This window comes from Engystomops pustulosus, chromosome 5 (assembly GCF_040894005.1).
Source record: "Engystomops pustulosus chromosome 5, aEngPut4.maternal, whole genome shotgun sequence".
NCBI lineage: Eukaryota > Metazoa > Chordata > Amphibia > Anura > Leptodactylidae > Engystomops > Engystomops pustulosus.
Window position 1 is genome coordinate 171,405,699 of NC_092415.1, and position 18,668 is coordinate 171,424,366.

The 18,668-nt window shown below is 41.1% G+C and overlaps 1 protein-coding gene across 3 annotated transcripts in view; it reads left to right on the top strand.

Moving 5' to 3' along the window:
* Positions 1-18,668, top strand: part of HDAC9 (histone deacetylase 9) — a 344,873-nt gene that overhangs the window by 245,183 nt on the left and 81,022 nt on the right. For 2 of the 3 annotated variants that reach the window (XM_072153802.1, XM_072153804.1), the window contains 2 exons: positions 5,456-5,694; positions 15,687-15,852. In XM_072153802.1, the coding sequence (XP_072009903.1) occupies positions 5,456-5,694; positions 15,687-15,852 (405 nt within the window). The remainder of the gene's footprint in view (positions 1-5,455; positions 5,695-15,686; positions 15,853-18,668) is intronic. The other variant, XM_072153803.1, reaches the window with a different exon arrangement.

Consider the following 18,668-nt stretch of genomic DNA (forward strand, 5'->3'; position numbering starts at 1 on the left):
CTAGGAATGGGATTCACCTATACTGTGAGATCCCCAGCTGCCTGACATACAGCCCACCGGCCAGGCAGCAATAAAGGGACGGCACGCTCTGGCTTGCCATTCTAGCAGAGCCAGTCCACTTTAAGGGCACCAATGACCCTTGTGAAAATCCTTACTCCTGTGCTTCACCACTGTGCCCGCCCCTGGATTACATTACCATTAAGACATCCTTCAGGCTGGCCACTTCCAAAGCTCAGCCTGTTCACCACCATGAGGTTTAACATCCTCTATTAGTTAAAATTAAGTCCACCTGCAACTTCCACCCAACTCCTCCACTGCCAACTCCAAAGCTGTGACAGATAGCAAAACCTGCTATTCTTTATTACTTAAAACTGACTCCCATTTTTTTTTTTTTTTTTTTTAATAAATATGTTTCCATTTGCATGTTTCTTTTTTTTAAACTAAAGCCATGAACATATACATTATGAATCAATGTACAGGCAACCATAAAATCTGGCTAACCTCCGACTCACAAAGAGTCATCCCACAGCACTCAGGAGAGGAAAAACCCCCTGTGGAGGAAACCTCTAGGGAACCCATGGCTGAAGGATCGCCCTTCCTCTGGGCTTAGGAGGATAACACCAACTTTATCTCATCATTATGCAGTAAATAGCAATATTACATGGTACAAAATACACAATGTCAGGATCCAGCAAATAATGTACAATAAAGTTTTCTTAATTATACATAAAGTAGGTAAACAGTTGTAGAGTAGTTATGGTACAGGGCGGGTGGGAGGGACATGTTTCTCCATGGTCTTCTGGTGAGAGAAAGAGGAAGAGAGACCCAGGACAGGAAGTGATATCTACTGCTGGGTCCCACCCCTCTCATAGTACCACCCTACCCTACACTCTGCCCTCTCATAGTACCACCCTACCCTACACTCTGCCCTCTCAAAGCAAAACCCACCTATATTAAATGAATACATCTACATAAAAACTTCCAGCGTTCTAGGTCCCCCCATGCCAAAGTCATGTCCCCCTTTGCTTATGGCTCCGGGGGTTTCTCTGTGTCCAATCAGTGGTGACAGTGCGAGATATCAAGTTATTAGAAAAGATGCCCTGTCATTCCATAAGACATACATATAAACATGACAATGATATCAGCAGTGACATCACTGCACTAAATACTTTTGAATGGATCAATGGACATGTCAATTTTTTATATATACCTTCTGTTCATTCTATTAAAAAGGTCTGAACCGTTCCACTGACCTTTGTGTCCAGTAGAGGTAATTGGGGGGAATTGATCACATTGTGCACCAGTTGGAATACTCCCCCTTCAGTCCTGGGATATTCCCCCTATGTACACTGGAACTTATTACTGTATGCACACCCCGTCCTTCATCTACTATATTAGTGGTTGGATGGTCGTGTAAAAGTCAAGTGGTCATCCCCCTCCATCCACTGGAAACCAGCAGGACACAGGCTCTTACAGGAAGTCCTGAGTCCTGCTGCCTACAGTCCCTACTGTTCCCTGCTAAATTTGATAGGGAAAGTATTATATGGGTGACCTTAATCGCGTTTAATACTGAGGCTACCCTCACCCGGCTGTTTATTTTGCACATGTAGTAGCCTAGTGTCTCTTCTATGGACTGATGTTTCCAAGTCCCCTTGTATGTGCTGACTGATCATGCTGAAAAACTCCAAGTAGGTCCTATTCCTGCCCCCAAAGTTTTTTATTATTGTTTTCAGAGTGTGAGCGGTGAAGTTGGTCCACAACAAAGGACCACAGGACCATGGGCTTAAACTGTTGAAGTTAAGTGTAAGAGACAAACCCCTTTAATACACTCGCATGAATCCAACTCTATTCTCTGGATAGTTTGTTACAATGTATCAGTGCAGCTGAAATGTTTCAGCCTGTAGTCGCGTGTATGACGCATTGCTTGGAAATAATGCCAGCTTCAGTGACAAGTGCCCAGTTATTGACACAGATGCTGATAATGCTGACGGCGATAATGTCATCAGATTTATTCCGTTTGACATATTGTATCGTGTTTACATGACAAAAGTTTCCTTTTTTCCACGCTAGACTGATATCCGGATCGTTTTTATGCAGGAAAGTGACAAAGGTTAAATGTTTGGCGACTCTCGCATCCAGACAGATGGTTCTCCTCTGGCTAATTCTGAGGTTGCCATGCTAATTATTGTAATTAAGCCGTGTATGAAAAGCTGTGCCCCTTTGTTTGGGATTTGGTGATGTGGCGCAGTGTACGAGAAAAAGAGACATGCGATCAGCGAGTGGGACCGAGCTGCTATTATTGCTTCTCGCAGGGCATATTATCCTGTCATAGGAGATGTAAGAAAATCTATCTCTCACTTCAAGATGATAAGGCTTTGTCACTTGCAACACAATTACTGTTAAAAATAGAAAGACGCATTCAATCGGATTGCGACTTGCAGGGAGGAAGCCATTGTCCAGCGTGGTGTGACTCATCAGTGGGGCCGCAGTCAGCCCGCACATAGCTGTCACTTTACTGATTGCCATCATTCCCTCACTCCCTGCCTTTGATGAAATATTCATGCTTTTGCTGTGCTCTCAGCAAGTACTATTGATTTCTTGTGTAAACGTAGCTATATTTAGTCTAGACAAATGGAATGTGGATTGCTGCTGAATGAATTGGATCGAGGGCCGGGCTCTTGCCTGCTTTTAGCTTCCAATTCAAGGCTATTATTTATAATCAAGAGTAGTTTTTGTGAGCTTAAGAGCGATTTTTCACCATTTAATGATTAGTCTGGAAAACCAAACCAAACAGTTTAGGAGGAATTATTGCCGCAGAGTAAAAAAAAAAAAAAGTCAACCAATTTGTCTACAATTTCTTCTCAGCGACAGGAGAAGAGAACTTTGTGTTTTGTTTGGGGTTTCAATTTTATGACTCTTGTACAATTTTTCTAATTTCTTTTAAATATTCTCAATTTTTTAGTTAAATCCTCCCCCACCCCATTATGTTTTATGTTGATGAAGTTGTCCGTTTCAAAGCTTCCAATATTAGTTTGATCATTAATGTGCTTGCTGAGATGTGTTAGTGAGAAATGCGTTATTTTTACTAGCAAGTGTCGTTCGACACACAGAGACACCCCAGAGAAAAACGGAGACTCTAGGGGGCAACAACCTCCACCAGTTCATATCTGCTTTAAAGATCGGAACTGCTGAAGTTTACGCCCATATTCGCTGAGAGGCCGGAGCCTCTTAGTGTATATGGGTGCCAGACATCCATCAGGGAGAATTTTAAGACTGGTGTAATAAACGCTAGTCTTAAAGGGGCTTTCCTACAAAACAAGTGTGGCACTCCGCAATCCCCGTCAGCTCCATAGAGAGGACTAGGGCAGTCCGACCATGCGTGACCGGCTGCTCCGGTCATCTCAGGGAACAATGAGGGGTACATCAGACCCCATCGTTCTTGTGATCTGTGGAGTTCCCATCACTGAGACCCCCACCGATTGGCAAGTTAGGCCCTATTCTGTCGACGTTTCACAGGAAAAAAAACCCTTTAATAAATCTCCCCCAGTGTGTTTGAAGATTCCCCATACCCAATCACAATTACAGGCAAACCCTACAAGATCGGTTCTGTAGATTTGTTCTTACGTTGAATGTGTATGTAAGTTAGAACAGGTTTTGTTTTAAAAGTGTAACATCAGACAATTTTTTTGTCTCTGTGACAATTGGATTTTTATCATTTTGAACTGTCATTGGAACAAGGATTATTACAGTTATTATGGAGCTTGGGGCTGAAGTTCAGTAAATTATCAGCATCCAGAGAGCTTTACCAGAGGAGGCCAGAAAGGTCCATTTGTTACTCTTTGGTCATCTGTAAGTCGGGTGTTCATAAGTCAGGCACTGCCTGTACATTGATATGCCACCCGAGGAGCTCATGATAATAGAGTATAGTAGAATAGTATAGATATTTATTATGTAATTTTTTTCTCTGTAGTACTTTGAAGCAACAACTTTGGAACTCAAACAAAATCGAAAGAATGAGGCCGTCAACGTAATAATCCAAGAATTCTTGAGCAGCTTTATTTAATATACATTTCATATAAATTAATGATGAGTAAGGAGGAATACGGAGGAACAAACCTTGTCTTAGGCAAGTGGCACACGACCCGATAAATCACAGATCCTATAATGGTTGGATTTCACAGACCAACCACAGCGCCGAGGATCGGACTCCAGGCATCATAGTGTTACACTATGACTTTTTTAAACAAAAGTAGCACAAAGTCTCAAAATTACAATTAGCTCTAATTTAATTTCTACACCAGGTCAGGGGCAGCCATAAATTTGCACCAACATCTACAACATTGTAAAAAAGTCTTAACTTCCACATCTGGTTTCAGGTGGTATCTCAGGGAACACTGTAGAAAACTAGACAATGGTGAACTTTTAAAGGAGACTTTAAGGTGCAAAAAAATTATCATGTGTGCCATGAAAAGTCACAAAAAATAGAGCAAAAGGCAAGCACAAAGTTTGATACCTGAGCCCCTTTTATCATATATCACTATGATTCCCCGAGTCCCATCCTCTGCACTGTGGTCAGTTCCTGAAATCCAGCCAACACACAGTTGTTTCAGAATAGAAACAAACAAAAAGAAGATTGTGGGCGGAAAGGTTGTTATAGTTCTATTTTTGAAAATATTTAATTTATAATGTTGCTCTTAGGCTTTTTTCACTAATATTTGGGGTTTCACTCGGGGCTTTCATTGATCTTTGATGTATATTTCAGATATCTCCTTTGTCAATGTTATTTTGGGGTTCAGCAGTATCCCTCTAAAAATAGATTCACTATCTATTGGATAATGTCATTATTGCACCTACATGTCCTATATAGTAATTTTATAAGTTTACAAGTAAGGCTGTTTAAAGAAAATGTACCATCGTGATAAACCAATGACACTTACTCCTAGATCCAGGAGCCATGACTGGGGTAATCTTCTTATATTTCAACAGTTAATATTATGCTAATAAGCCATGAGGGCTCTGGGGGGCATTACCAGAGCCCTTCCCTGCTGTGGCTTCACAAGCTGTTATACTGTGGAGGAGCACTTCCCACCTCCGTCTTCCTGCTGTTATCTTACACTGTGCTCCTGCACAGTGTGACCACATGTGAAGCATGGAGGGGCGCTGGTAATGCCCCTCGGAGCCCTTTTGGCTTATTAGCATAATTTTAAAATTACATTTTAAAAGCAAGAAGGCCATTGATTACAAATATAAGAGATGACCACAGCCACGTTTTCTGAATCTATGAGTTAGTGTATCAGGTTTGATTTTGATAGTAGATTTGATAGTAGATTTCCTTTAAAAGTGTTAATAACTTAAGTCTATAAAGTCTGGATCTAACGCTAGACTGGTCTTCAGGGTTAGGGCTATTTCCATAGATAATATTAAAAAAATATCTGTTGTTTGTTATGTATTTTAGATATCAAGTCTGAAGTTCCCACAGGTTTGGACCCGGTCACACCACTGGACCTAAGGACAGATCTAAGAACAGTGATGCCAATTTTAGACCCGGTGTTGCGGGAGAAGCAGCTGCAGCAGGAGCTGCTATTAATCCAGCAGCAGCAGCAGATTCAGAAGCAGCTGCTCATTGCTGAGTTTCAGAAACAGCATGAAAACCTCACAAGGCAACACCAGGCCCAGCTCCAGGAACACCTCAAGGTATCTATGATATCTATATTGCGCTAGACCACAAACTGATGTGATACCAATATTGGGGCTGGTTTTCTACAAAGTGGGGTTGGAACAGGCCAAAAATGAACATGAGCAGTCTGAAGTGTACCATTCCAAGTAGACCTAAACACAGTCTCTTCTGTAAATGGAAAAGATTAAAGCGTTAAGGTGGAATTCAAGCCCTTCTCGTAGGCGATGCTTACCTGGTGTTTATTTTCTTAAGCATTTCCTACTTTTTAGTTTCGCTAAAGTCGGCCATACACATTAGGCTGAAGTAGGTTAAACGAACAGTCATCAAATGGAGCATCGCGTCGCCAATGCATGCACACATTTTAGCTTCATATTGTCCATGACAGCTGTTCACACGGGTTATATATGGTCGATGAAACCAGGAGGGGGATAATTTCTATTTCTTAGAATTATCTTCAAACGAAAAGTAATTAGGACACTTTCATTTAAGGTGTACAGGCACTTGAACTTGTTGTAAATCTCAAAAATGGGGGTCCAATCGAGTTAGATTGAGACTTGAGATGATGAACTTTCTACTTGGCCTGGTCATCAAAAGGGGTCAATGTATCCCGCGGATATGCAAAAATGCAAAAATATCGCTTGTTAGCCCACATACACATGGCCGCACAATTTGGGAATGTAGTGGTTCCATTTTCTACCAACTGAAAAGTATAGAGATAAGTCAATTTTGCAGGGCAATGCTTTTAAGATTCTCTAGTTCTCCTCCATGGACCCACCAGGATCAAGGTTTGTAAACTAAGCACACTTACTTTCTACTGTGTGCCTCCTTTGGAAGGATCCTCTTCTTTTAGCTTCTTGTATGCCCTTTTGTAAAAAAAAAAAAAAAGCCTTTAAAAAGCCGTTAATTTCCCAAAGCCCCACTTTATAATTTTTAAAGCCTTCTTTTGCTAAAAACAAGGGTATAAGTGTGTTTGTTTTATAATCCTTGATCCTGGTGGTAGATATTCTTTAAAGTTGCCTCGTTTGTATAAGCATGGCAGAGAATATCTGATTAAAGAATTGTAACTCTAATCACAAATAAATGTATAGTGCTGTATAATTCTACACTGCAAGTAACCATATACACATACCTAGAATTTAATAAAAACACTTTGGGGCAGATTTATCAATTTGTTTACGACAGAATACCTTTGCAATTTGCACAAAAAAATGTCTGAGCCACATTTAGCAAGGGCTTTAGAAAGTTTTCAGGCACTTTTATGATTAGTACTAGTAAAAATAGGGATGTGACTTTGTGACAAAAAGGTCAGTATGCCAAAAATTAATGCCAACTAATATGAAGTGAAAAGTACAGTAAGATAGTCTCAAACTAAGCCAGATCGGACTATACTACATTGTAATAAATCTGGTGCAGCATAAGATCTAATCTATAATCTATAATATATATGGCCGCTATGGTGACCCGACATCAGTGCGGTGCCACACACATGTGGCATAGTACCACACCGTACACGGGGAAAAGATAAAGCATGCTCTATCTTTCCCCGTACGTACGGCCGGGCTGCGCCATTTCATTTGGAGAGGGGAGAGAAGAGCAATGCTCACCCCTCCTCTCCAGTACTTTTGGTACTGGAAATGTTAGAAATCTTGAATATTGTACCAGTATAGTGCTGTAAAATTTTATAACTTTTCCATTATTTGACCTCTTGTATTTATTGTGTATTTCTAATTAATTTAAGCTTCTATTGTTAGAATAAAGGCTGATAAAGTAGATAGCACTATAAATTTGGTTGAAGTGACTTTATATATAGTTATTAGTACCTCTGACCTGCACCAGGCTCCTCTGTTTATGAGGTTGCACAATCTTGAGGGACTTATATTTTGCCTCTACAAGACATATAGATGACAATGCTGAGACCCTGCTTGGCCAATTTGCCCCATTCAGAAAAGTCAGGTGTCATTGCTTCTATTCTCAATGGATACAATGAAGTAGTGACAGTTCTGTGGTTTAACCCCTTAACGACTTGGCCTTTTTTAGTTTTTTCACTTCCATTTTTCACACCCCACCTTCAAAAATCTATAACTTTTTTATTTTTCCACATAAAGAGCTCTGTTATGGCTTATTTTCTGCGTAACAAATTGCACTTCGTAGTGACGGTATTTAATGTTCCATGGCGTGTACTGGGAAGCGGGAAAAAAATTCCAAATGCAGTGAAAATGGTGAAAAAACACATTTGCAACGTTTTCTTGTGGGCTTGGATTTTACAGCTTTCACTGTGTGCCCCAAATGACAGGTCTACTTTATTCTTTGGGTTGCTACGATCACAGGGATACCACATTTGTACAGGTTTTATAATATTTTCATACATTTAAAAAAATTAAAACCTCCTGTACAAAAATTTTTTTTTTGATTTTGTCATCTTCTGGCGCTAATAACTTTTTCATACTTTGGTGTACGAAGCTGTGGGTGGTGTCATTTTTTGCGACTTTTGATGGCGTTTTCATTGCTATCATTGTTAGGACTGTGCTACTTTTTGATCACTTTTTATTAATTTTTTTATATTTTCCAAAATGGCAAAAAAATGTCATTTTTGACTTTGGACGCTATTTTCCGTTACGGGATTAAACGCAGTGAAAAACCGTTATTATATTTTGATAGATCGGACATTTTCTGACACGGCGATACCTAATGTGTTTATGATTTTTACTGTTTATTAATATTAATATCAGTTCTAGGGAAAGGGGGGTGATTTGAATTTTTAGGTTTTTTTAATATAATTTTTTTTTTTTAAACTTTTTTTTACTTTTACTTTAACTATTTTTCAGACTCCCTAGGGTACTTTAACCCTAGGTTGTCTGATCGATCCTACCATATACTGCCATACTGCAATATGGCAGTATATGGGGATTTTACTCCTCATTCATTACAATGTGCTGATAGCACATTGTAATGAATAGGTTAAAACGAGACAGCTTCGGGCCTTCGTGAGGCCCGATGCTGTCATGGCAACGGATCACCGCTCCCCGTGACGTCATCGGGGAGCGAAGATCCGCGCCATCTTTTTGAAGCCTCCGGCAGCATTGCCGGAGGTGATCGCGGTGAAAGCACCCGCGATCGGTGCTAGCACCGATCGCGGGTGTTACCGGTAAGCCTTTGCTGCAATATGCAGCAAAGACTTACCGGCTATGGAGAGGGCTCGGCCCGCGAGCCCTCTCCATGCCCCGGGACCCTGCGCGCGCCGTACTAGTACGGCGCGCGTCGGGAAGGGGTTAAAGGGAACCTGTCACCAGGAGACCCATTTTTAGCACTCCCCCAGTCCCCACAGAGCATAGTACATACGCTGCCAAAGTGTTTTTGTATTAAAAATAGGTTTTACAGAAAAAAAGATGTGTTATATTGTACCTTTCATTAGCATCTGCTGTGTGACTAGGCAGTTGCCAAATGGGAGGGCCTGGAAAGGAGCAGTCCCCCCCCTTGGGGAACAGCTACTACATGTGACCTTTTCAAATATATGAAAACACCCATCACTTGGCTTAGTGACGCCCCCTGCTCCTCTACAGCCAATCCCTAGTGTGGGGAGTTATTCATATTTTTGAAATGGTCACATGTTTCTCAGTCTGTGGGGACTGGGGGAGTGCTAAAAATGGGTCTCCTGGTGGCAGGTTCCCTTTAATGGTTCCCAATGCCCAAAAAACAGACCCCAATCACCCAGTAGGGGGTACCTTTGTTTTGCCTCTGAAATAGGAAGATATAAATCACTTTACTTCAATTAAATTTTTAGATGTCATGGAATTGGAGATGAAGTTGGGGTAAAGGTGTTAGGGTTGTCCAGGATCTTTACTTACCTTATCTAATGGATTTTAATGCAGGGAAATGTCTCCTTGAACCCTGCAAACCTATTGCCTAGAATCTGCAGCCATATAAAGTACACATCTGTTTTTTTTTAGGTCTTGGTTGACATAATTTTTAGTTAATGTTGGTTTTTAGGACGTTTAGTCACAGCCACATAGAGAATGGGACCATCTGCACAATAACAAACTTGAGCATATTTATTCATTTGAACCTTGAGTCACACAATTGAATCTTCTCCAAGTACCGAAGCCAAGGGATCAGATCCTGCAGGCAGCTAATGCTTGTATATTGACCCCTAGATCATCTCATGGTCATGTTTATTCACTGCTTGAAACTGAAAGTAGTCACATGACAACGGTCAGACACAAGAATAGGCGAGCTGAAGGATTCAAGTATAAATCAAAATAATTAAAGTCTCATTGCCAGCCAATATTTATGTTGTTAAGTAATGGCTCTGAGTGGTCAGGGAATAGTCTTAAGCCTCCAAACACCGGTTGTTATGGAGCCTGTTAATGTCAGCTGGGAGCCAATGCAAATTGAAGTGGAAGGGGAAACACACCGAGCGTCTGTGTGAGCCCATGGCCTTCCAGGAGCTGTGTGGTCTGGGGAACGCTTGCTGTGAAGTCGTGTTTACTCAGCTACGTTAAGTGTAGGACAAGGATGTAGCCCATTATTAGATAGTGTTAGATTCAGTCTTGTATTAAAGGACCACAACCTGCTCATATTTCACTACATCTATCGTTTAGTACAGGTTGTTGGCTCATTTTCTGATTCCTATATCTGGTAAGCAGGTACTAAACCCATAATGAGTGTAATAATAATTGTTATTATTGTGTTTCTTAACATTTTTCCCCAATTACTGTCTAACTTTCCAAAGAACCTGGATGTGAATTCTGCAATGCTCCTTACCTTCCTTTTTGCTATCATTCTTACTCTAGTGTATGAGCATCATAATGATATGACACTACCAGAGAGAAAACTCTGACTCAAGAGTATCCTCACATAGAGTAAGACAAACCACAAAAACCACCCAGTGTCTGACAGGCCCTCTGGAGAACCAAATCTTTTGGTGGGTGCAAGCTCTAATCCAATACAGGACCCCATAGATACAGAAGAAGACAACATAATATGGATGTAATGATGAAGGATGGGCACCCAAAATAAAATTATCTGGTGGTCCCAAGGGACCTCAGTCTGACACTGCACCCAACATGCCCCAAATACCTTGTGACATTGCACATAGGATTGCTAATATCCTTTGACAATTTGTTTTTGCCAAGAAACCACTGGCCAATTTTTGGGAAGCAACTCTGAGCACATGTTGCAATGATACAAGGTTACTTGGAGGTCTTTGGTCAGGCGGTTTGTGTAGATTTGAATTCTAGATGTTCTGTATACCTACCGATGTACAGAATATCTATAGAAATTAATAGAGGGTGAAGCACATCGCATCCCTAGCCATCCATGACAACTCCCCTCTCCATAGAAAGACAACTGCAAAGCGGCAATGTAGGACACATCACATGCTTCGCACTGCGGCTGTCCAGGTCATGCACTCCATCTCACCGCACCATGATCGGATGCCATAGACCTCTATGGGGCAATGATTTGGCAACAAATTCTGCAGACAGATCACGGCCCTCATAGCGGTCGTGTGCATGAGGCCTTATAGAGAAATAGACAGTTACAAGCAGAAGTATGGAAGGGTGGGTTAACATACATTAGTTGTGTTGAGTATTTTTTTGTGCTGAATGTTGACACAATCAGTGGTATCCAAAGATGGAGAGAAAATCTCCCGCCCACCCCCCCCCCCCCAAATTTTTTTTTAACTATTTTTTTATTACAGCCTCCAATCACAGTACCACAGTAGTTTAGTGCACTGAGACAGGTGCACTTTAAAGGGTAACACTTAAAAGGGAACAGTAGACAATTAAAAGTCCCTTAGTTAATATGTAAAGTAATAAAACACACAATACAAAGCACCTGGAGATCTGTTATCTGGAGATCTGGGATATGTTTTATTATTTCCCAATATGTACATTTTTTCTTTTTTTTTATCAGGCAATTATACATCATACACAATATGACAGGTAATGCCACACAGTATAAACGTAAAAACTATAAGAAAAAAAAATATATCAAATATCCGTCTATAAAAGCAAACTACATGGAGATGTGCTACAGACGTCCTCTGGAGGAGTAGATAAAAAAGATCTATACAAGAGCAATTTCAGAAGCCTCTTATGTTTGCCCCAAATGGTAACAACGACCCAGATTCAATTCAGTGATATAACATGCACTACAATAACTGACGGAGACCATAATAATCGGGCGGGCCGGGGCGTTCATGTATATGGGGTAGCGTAGTCATGTGGTGCACAATATTAGGCAGGAGGGAAATGTAATGGTTAATGGGTGTATAATTTTTATGAGAGTCACATGTATTTCATATGTAAGGAGAGTGTTTTTCTTGTCCTTAAAAATAGTGTTTGTAAAATGTGGTGTGAATAATACATTAGTCACAGATTTACATGTTACTTATATGACAAATATCATTCTGTGTATGTGCTAGATGTCAGGAGGTCTTTTAAACTGTTATCATGCTCTGTGAATACAACTTTCATAATTATGTTATTTATAATTGGGAGTTTTAGGTGTTGGTGCATGCTGGGAGTTATAGTTCTTTACATGTTGGTGCATGCTGGGAGTTATAGTTCTTTACATGTTGGTGCATGCTGAGAGTTATAGTTTTTTGTGTTTGTGCATGCTGAGAATTATTTAGTTTTTTCTGACGTTGGTTCATATTGTCAATTTTAGTTTTTTCTGTTGTTGGTGCATGTTGGAAGTTAGTTTTTTTTGTTGTCGGTGCATTCTGGGAGTTATAATTTTTTCAGTAGGTGCATGCTGGGAATTGTAGTTTAGTTATGGGTCTATGCTGGGAGTTATAGTTTTTTTCTGTCAGTACAAGCTGGGGGTTGTTGTAGTTTAGCATCTGGCGATTCCCAGGTTGGAGACTTCTGTATTATAATTCCATATATCATTCTTCATCTTGTCTGTGTGGAATCTAGTCTCGTCCATGCAGCAATCACATGACTCACCACATTAACATTGGTTGCCGCTCGGTGCATGATTAATGTCTCTCCACTTCTCAAAGGTTAATGTTGTTTTTGATTTTGGTCATAGTGTCCCAGGGCCACCCTCCCTAAGCAAGCAATGGGGCAGCAGATTTCTTTAATTCAGCAAATCTGTTTCCTGCATAGTTGAGTAGATTTTTCATATTAACAGGGCTTCCATTGTCATTCTTCTTGTCTGTTATCCAAAGAGGAAAAGAGTGACTAGGAATGTTTCTCTTAAGAACATTTACAACTGACTGTGAATGGTTCCCGGGGGCATTGCTTCCATTAAGTTCTTTACAAAGAAATGTGATTTCCAAGAAAGCTCAGGTTTTGCAATATGAGCTGCTGGGGATGTATGTGACAGAATGTACCACCCATTGCCCTGGCACTGGACAGGTTAATGTCTGCAGTGCTGTGAACTTGCTGGGATCTAAGTTTTCTTTTAGAATGAAGTGATCACTTTGTTTTCCCATACAGCCATTACACAGAGAGACTACGGGCCACATTTATTAAAAACAGTGCAGGGTGCACCAGATTCAGGAATTTGGTCAGGGTCGGCTTCAGGTTTCAGTAGGCCCCTGGGCGACAGAGCCTCTGTGGGCCCCTTTTCAGAAAACTCAGATGTCGGCATTAAAAATTCAGAAACTAAAACAGTTCCCTGTTCCCTTAAAATACCAAACAGCCCCCTCATGGTTATTTTATATAAAACCCCCTCATAACTTATGGATTCTTTAGCTACAGCCCCACTTACCACCTAGGATTCCTTATGTAGAGCTTTATGTGGGCACCCCCAGCATCTCTGGGCCCCGACACTTGCCCGGGTGTTCCTTGTCTGGCGCCGGCCCAGATTGTGGTGCCCGTTCTTCATGAATCTGGCAGAAGAAACCCTGCATTATCTTTCTATAAAATGCAGGGACTCCCACCACAAGGTCCGTATACATGGGTGCACACGTTCCTATGTAACCAGCCGAAGGCCTCATGCACACAACCAAATGGGGGGCTGTGAGCTAGTTGTACAAATAGTTGCTGACTAATGGCCCTCTATTGATTGTGTAACCGCATCGCGACTGAGATGGAAGCCGCACCTCAAATTATAGAGGAGGGCCTATTCCTGCCCTATTTCCGTGCAGGAGCTCAGCTCCCCATCTCTACTTGGCAAACTTTTCCCCTATTTTTCCAATAGCTGCAAATTGCAGGTCTCTTTTCCACTTTTGCTGTGTCTATGTCAACAGTACTTTTCGTGAGGCAATAACAGACCATATGTTACCCGTATGTCATCCGGTTTTGCGGAGGCTGGTAAATGGCGTAAATAGCTTGTCCCAACCTCTTGAAGTATGAAATAGAAGGTATAGCCACTTATTTCATTCCCTGTCACCACTCATGTCTTGAGGGAAGCAACCACATCACTCTGGGGTGAAAGAGTCCTAATAACAAACAATAGTATTATCCTGATGAAAGCAATCGTGTGAACGGCCAAAGCAACAGGAAAAAGGATGAGTAGGTTAGAGGTAGAAAAAGAAAAAAGAGGAGGAGGAGGGGGGAAGGGAGTAGATCTCTCATGGTGAAGTAGCGGTTCCTGGAGGAAGAGAGTCTGCGCTTTGGGAGGAGCGAGGATAATACAGACAACCTCCTCCTTATCAAGGTAAGTATATGTTGATAAAAATAGGAAAACTGTTGGAGTTTCATTGTTACCGCAAGTGAAATGCTCCTTCGTAATCGACAATCTTTCACTGTCATGTATGCACCTAATGAAGGGGTTAGTTCATCCCTAAATATAAACCATAAAGCATATGAATTACAAAGAAACAATAGCATTTCACTCTTGGTAACTGCGTGGCTCCAACATGTCTCCTGTTTTGTTTCACCTAGATCCGCCAATCCTGACTGCATAGTCTGCTATGGGAGGGCCAAAATGCAAACACGACCAAGAATAATAGGACCTGCTCTGAAGAATCCTCAGCTGTGCGCATGAGCCCATAGCAATACATGGAACTGTGAAAAAATCATTGTGTGCACGAGGGCTTAGAGAAGGATTCCCACCTGGTCAGGGCTTCTCAGGGTAGCGCAGTGGTTAGTACTGTCGTCTACAGGATTTACCTTCAAATCCGACCATGGGTAACAACTTCTTAGGGATTGTATGTTCCCCTCACGTTTTTGTTAGTTTCCTCCCAGAAGGAGTAAAGTTAGGTCTCTAGAAACATTTAGTGATCAAAATATGTGTTGGACCTCCTCCTAACTTCTCCAGGACTCTCTTATGATAACTGCTGCACTTGTGCATGTCCTACAGGATTAGATGTTCATGTCTACTATTTGCAGATTGTAACTGTTTCTTTAATGGGGTTGCTGAAGGTTTCATTGTTATCCCATATCCACAGAATAGTGGATAACCATCTGATTGGTGGATGTGTGACTGCTGGGACCCCAACAAATCAAATCCCTAAATGAATGCAGCCATAGGTCAAGCATGTGTCCTGCAGCTCCATTCAATGCTATGGGATAGGTGGAAGTTGCCAAGGACAGCACTAAACAACTTCCAGCACTCAGTGAGTGGATAGGGAATAAACCTGGGACCTTCAAACACAGCCCATCAACAAAGTTAACATGATCAGGATAGTCTCTTGTGGGTTTATTACAAACAGTGTTTCCTTATAGTACTTAAGGAAAGTCCAAACAGCACACTAATAAAGTAACAGCGGGTGCACACTCTCCAGAACCAGGCCTCAGGTCCCCTAGATACATAAAGTCAAAAGTAAGCAGCACTCCCAGGAATCCAAACATAAATGAATAAGTGGTCCTCTTTATTCCATATTGCCAAAATACAGCAACGTTTTGGCTCAATCTTGAAAAAGGCTCACGTTTAGCCGAAACGTTCCTGTATTGTGACAATATGGAATAAAGAGGATCACCTATTCATTTATGTCTGGATTCCTGGGAGCGCTGCTTACCATCTAGCATCTATATGATTTATACAATTATTGAATTTTGTGTTAAATATAACATTGGAAATCTGATTGTGTGATTTATCCTTCTTTTGTCACAAGTTGCAGCAGGAATTACTTGCAATGAAGCAACAACAGGAGCTCTTAGAGAGAGAGAAGGAACATAAACTGGAGCAACAGAGACAGGAGCAAGAAGCCGAGAGGCACCGGCGGGAGCAGCAGCTAATGCACCCACGCAACAAGGAGAGAGGCAAAGAAAGTAAGACGGGTAACGACCACATAATCACCTTCATAATAAAAAATAATAACCTTCACCTTCAGGTTTTAATACTTATATTCTTTAAAAACACTTCCACTTCTTTCCGTCAAAGCCGACAAAAAGTGGATGATATGGGAGAGAAAGTCAAGAATGGATATACATAGGGTTGGGACAGACGTGCCATTGTGAGGTATGGATCTGGAAGATTATGCTGTCCATCTTACATTTAGGCCAGCAGCAAATGACTGTGGTTGGTGCATGAATCACATACCGCACACTGGGCGGAATTCACGCACCAATCACAGCTCAGAGGATAGGACAATCACCATAGTGATATATGAGGCCCTGTACTCAACCAGCTGTAATCAACCAACCACCATGTATATTTTACCCTGGAAGACCAGCCACAGATTGGTTGCTATTTAGCATGGTGGACAATTGTTTTTGTGGGATACTTACAAAAAAGCTAGCTAAAAAAATCTTTTTTTGTAAAAGTTCTCATTTTGTATTATTGTGAGGATGATTGACTTGGAGGCCAGAAATTTCCTTAAAGGGATAACTTTTGACCTATGAGGTCACTGAACTCACATACCTGTCGTCATATAATTTGTAGTACATGTACATGTCCTGTAGATGTCACTTTTGCCATACTGTTGGCTACAGGAGAAAAAGGGTTCAGTACAGAGGGTCACAATGACTCTCATGGACATCCGGAGAATGCTCATCCTTCAAATCTCCATTAACGGTAATAGTATTAGATGGAACTAAGAGTTCTAAGTAGAAACTTAAAGTATTAGGTTGCCTGGGGGATTTTTACTGTTGTAATAATGTAGCTTATTTCTATTACCAAAGCAAAAAAAAACAAAAAAAATATTTTTAACCTTTAATTTTATAATTTTTTTTTTCATCTGATTTTTTGCCTACCTTCCCCTGTTTCACTTTAAATATCCAGTCTGGCGGAACTCTCTAAAATACTAGAGGGGTAACCCTCCAGTTTTAGGGAGAGAAAAAAAAAACAGAAGAGCACAAAGTGCTAGTGTAGTAGGTAGGTTAGTGCATGGTATGAATTGAATAAGATGGCTTCTCACCTTATTACATGAGGAATATGCATATATAACAACAGTAGTTAGCTGGCGTCCTCCAAGGTAGCAAAGAGTTCTCATTCCTGTAGCACGGGATCACAGTGAAAAGTGAGGTGCAAGACCCAAGGGTAGTCAGGAGGTAAATCCCAGCTCACAAAACATCTTAGATGCTCGGGTTTATTGTTCAAATAGATAAAAAAAATGTTTATTAAAACAAGATAGCACAGCAACGCGTTTCGGCACAATACTTGAGCCTGGGATTTACCACCTGACTACCCTTGGGTTTTGCACCCCTGTTTCACTTTGCATCTTTAATCAGTGTTTATCAGTGTCATAAAACAGCGCTCGGGCGCTTAAACGTCTTAAAAATGGTCCCATCATCATCAACCGAACAAACAGTGTAATTATTACAGTAATCTGGTGATATATGTCCTGTAAAAGGGTTTTATAACACCATGCTTTAAAAAACAGCATACAATGGTGTAAAATAAAAGGTAAATGTTCACCTCATCACTTCCCTGATGTTCCAGTCATGACATGTGACCACAGCCACCTATCACCAGCTGTACTGATGATGTTCTGACACCAATGAGGTCATCACTGTGGCCAGTAGTCACAAATCATGATGTAGACAAGTCATTGCTATAGCAAAAACATAGACTAGAAGGGAAGGGTCAGCATCAATTAGTAGAAAAGTTGTGTGATAAGTTGTGTTTTTTTTTTAATATAAATCAAGTCATTTATTTTGGAATTTAGAATTTTACAAAAATATAAACCTCCGAAAACCCACCCTTACCCATTGCACACTGCCCCCCCTGAGGCAACAGCATTTAATGTGTAGGCATAGAACACATACATCTTTACCTTAGACCATGTTAAGGTGCAGTATTCAAGACCAGGAGGCCTAGAACGCACAATATGGGGGAAGGCGGTAGGTTTATGCCATGTATCTAAAGAACCAGAGCTAAAACTTCCTTCCAATAACAACCCAATTTCTGCCACTCATCATCATTTGCATTAAATGCGCCCCTAAATCCCTTTGTGTAGCCAGCTACACAAAATAAAAAAAATGAACGAGGTGCTAAAACCTTTTATAAAACACAAAAGAGTTGGACATGTCTATAGAAGTGGGTGCTTAGAAAAAAATACACAGGACCACAAATTCAGAGCCTTAATCCTCAGAAGAGCACTTAGCAGGTTATGGGCTCCAAACCGAGGCATGATGGGTATTTCTAAGAAACTTTATAGACACAACGGGGCAGATTTACTTACCCGGTCCTGTCGCGATCCAGTGGCGTGTCGAGGATTCGGGTCTTCCGGCGATTCACTAAGGTAGTGTGCCTGATGTCCACCAGGTGTTCCTGTTGCGCTGAAGTCCACCGGAGTTCGCCGGAGTTCACCTTCGTGGGTGCAGATAAGTGCAACGGCGCCCCCTTCTCCCCCCCCCCCCCCGAATTTCCGTAGCATGCATGTCGGCGCCGATGCGCCACAATCCGATCACGTGCGCCAAAACCCCGGGGTAATTCAGGGAAAAACTGCATAAATCGTTAATATTCGGGAAACCTGACGAAAAATAGCGATTCGTGCCCTTAGTAAATGACCCCCAACATGATAGAAGGAGAAGGTTTTTTCCAATCGTTATATTTTCTATATATGCACTTGTTGTTTAGATCTATTACTTGTTATTATTGGCTCAAATAAGAAAATGTAGACAATTTTAGCTCCATTGGACACTTCCTTAGG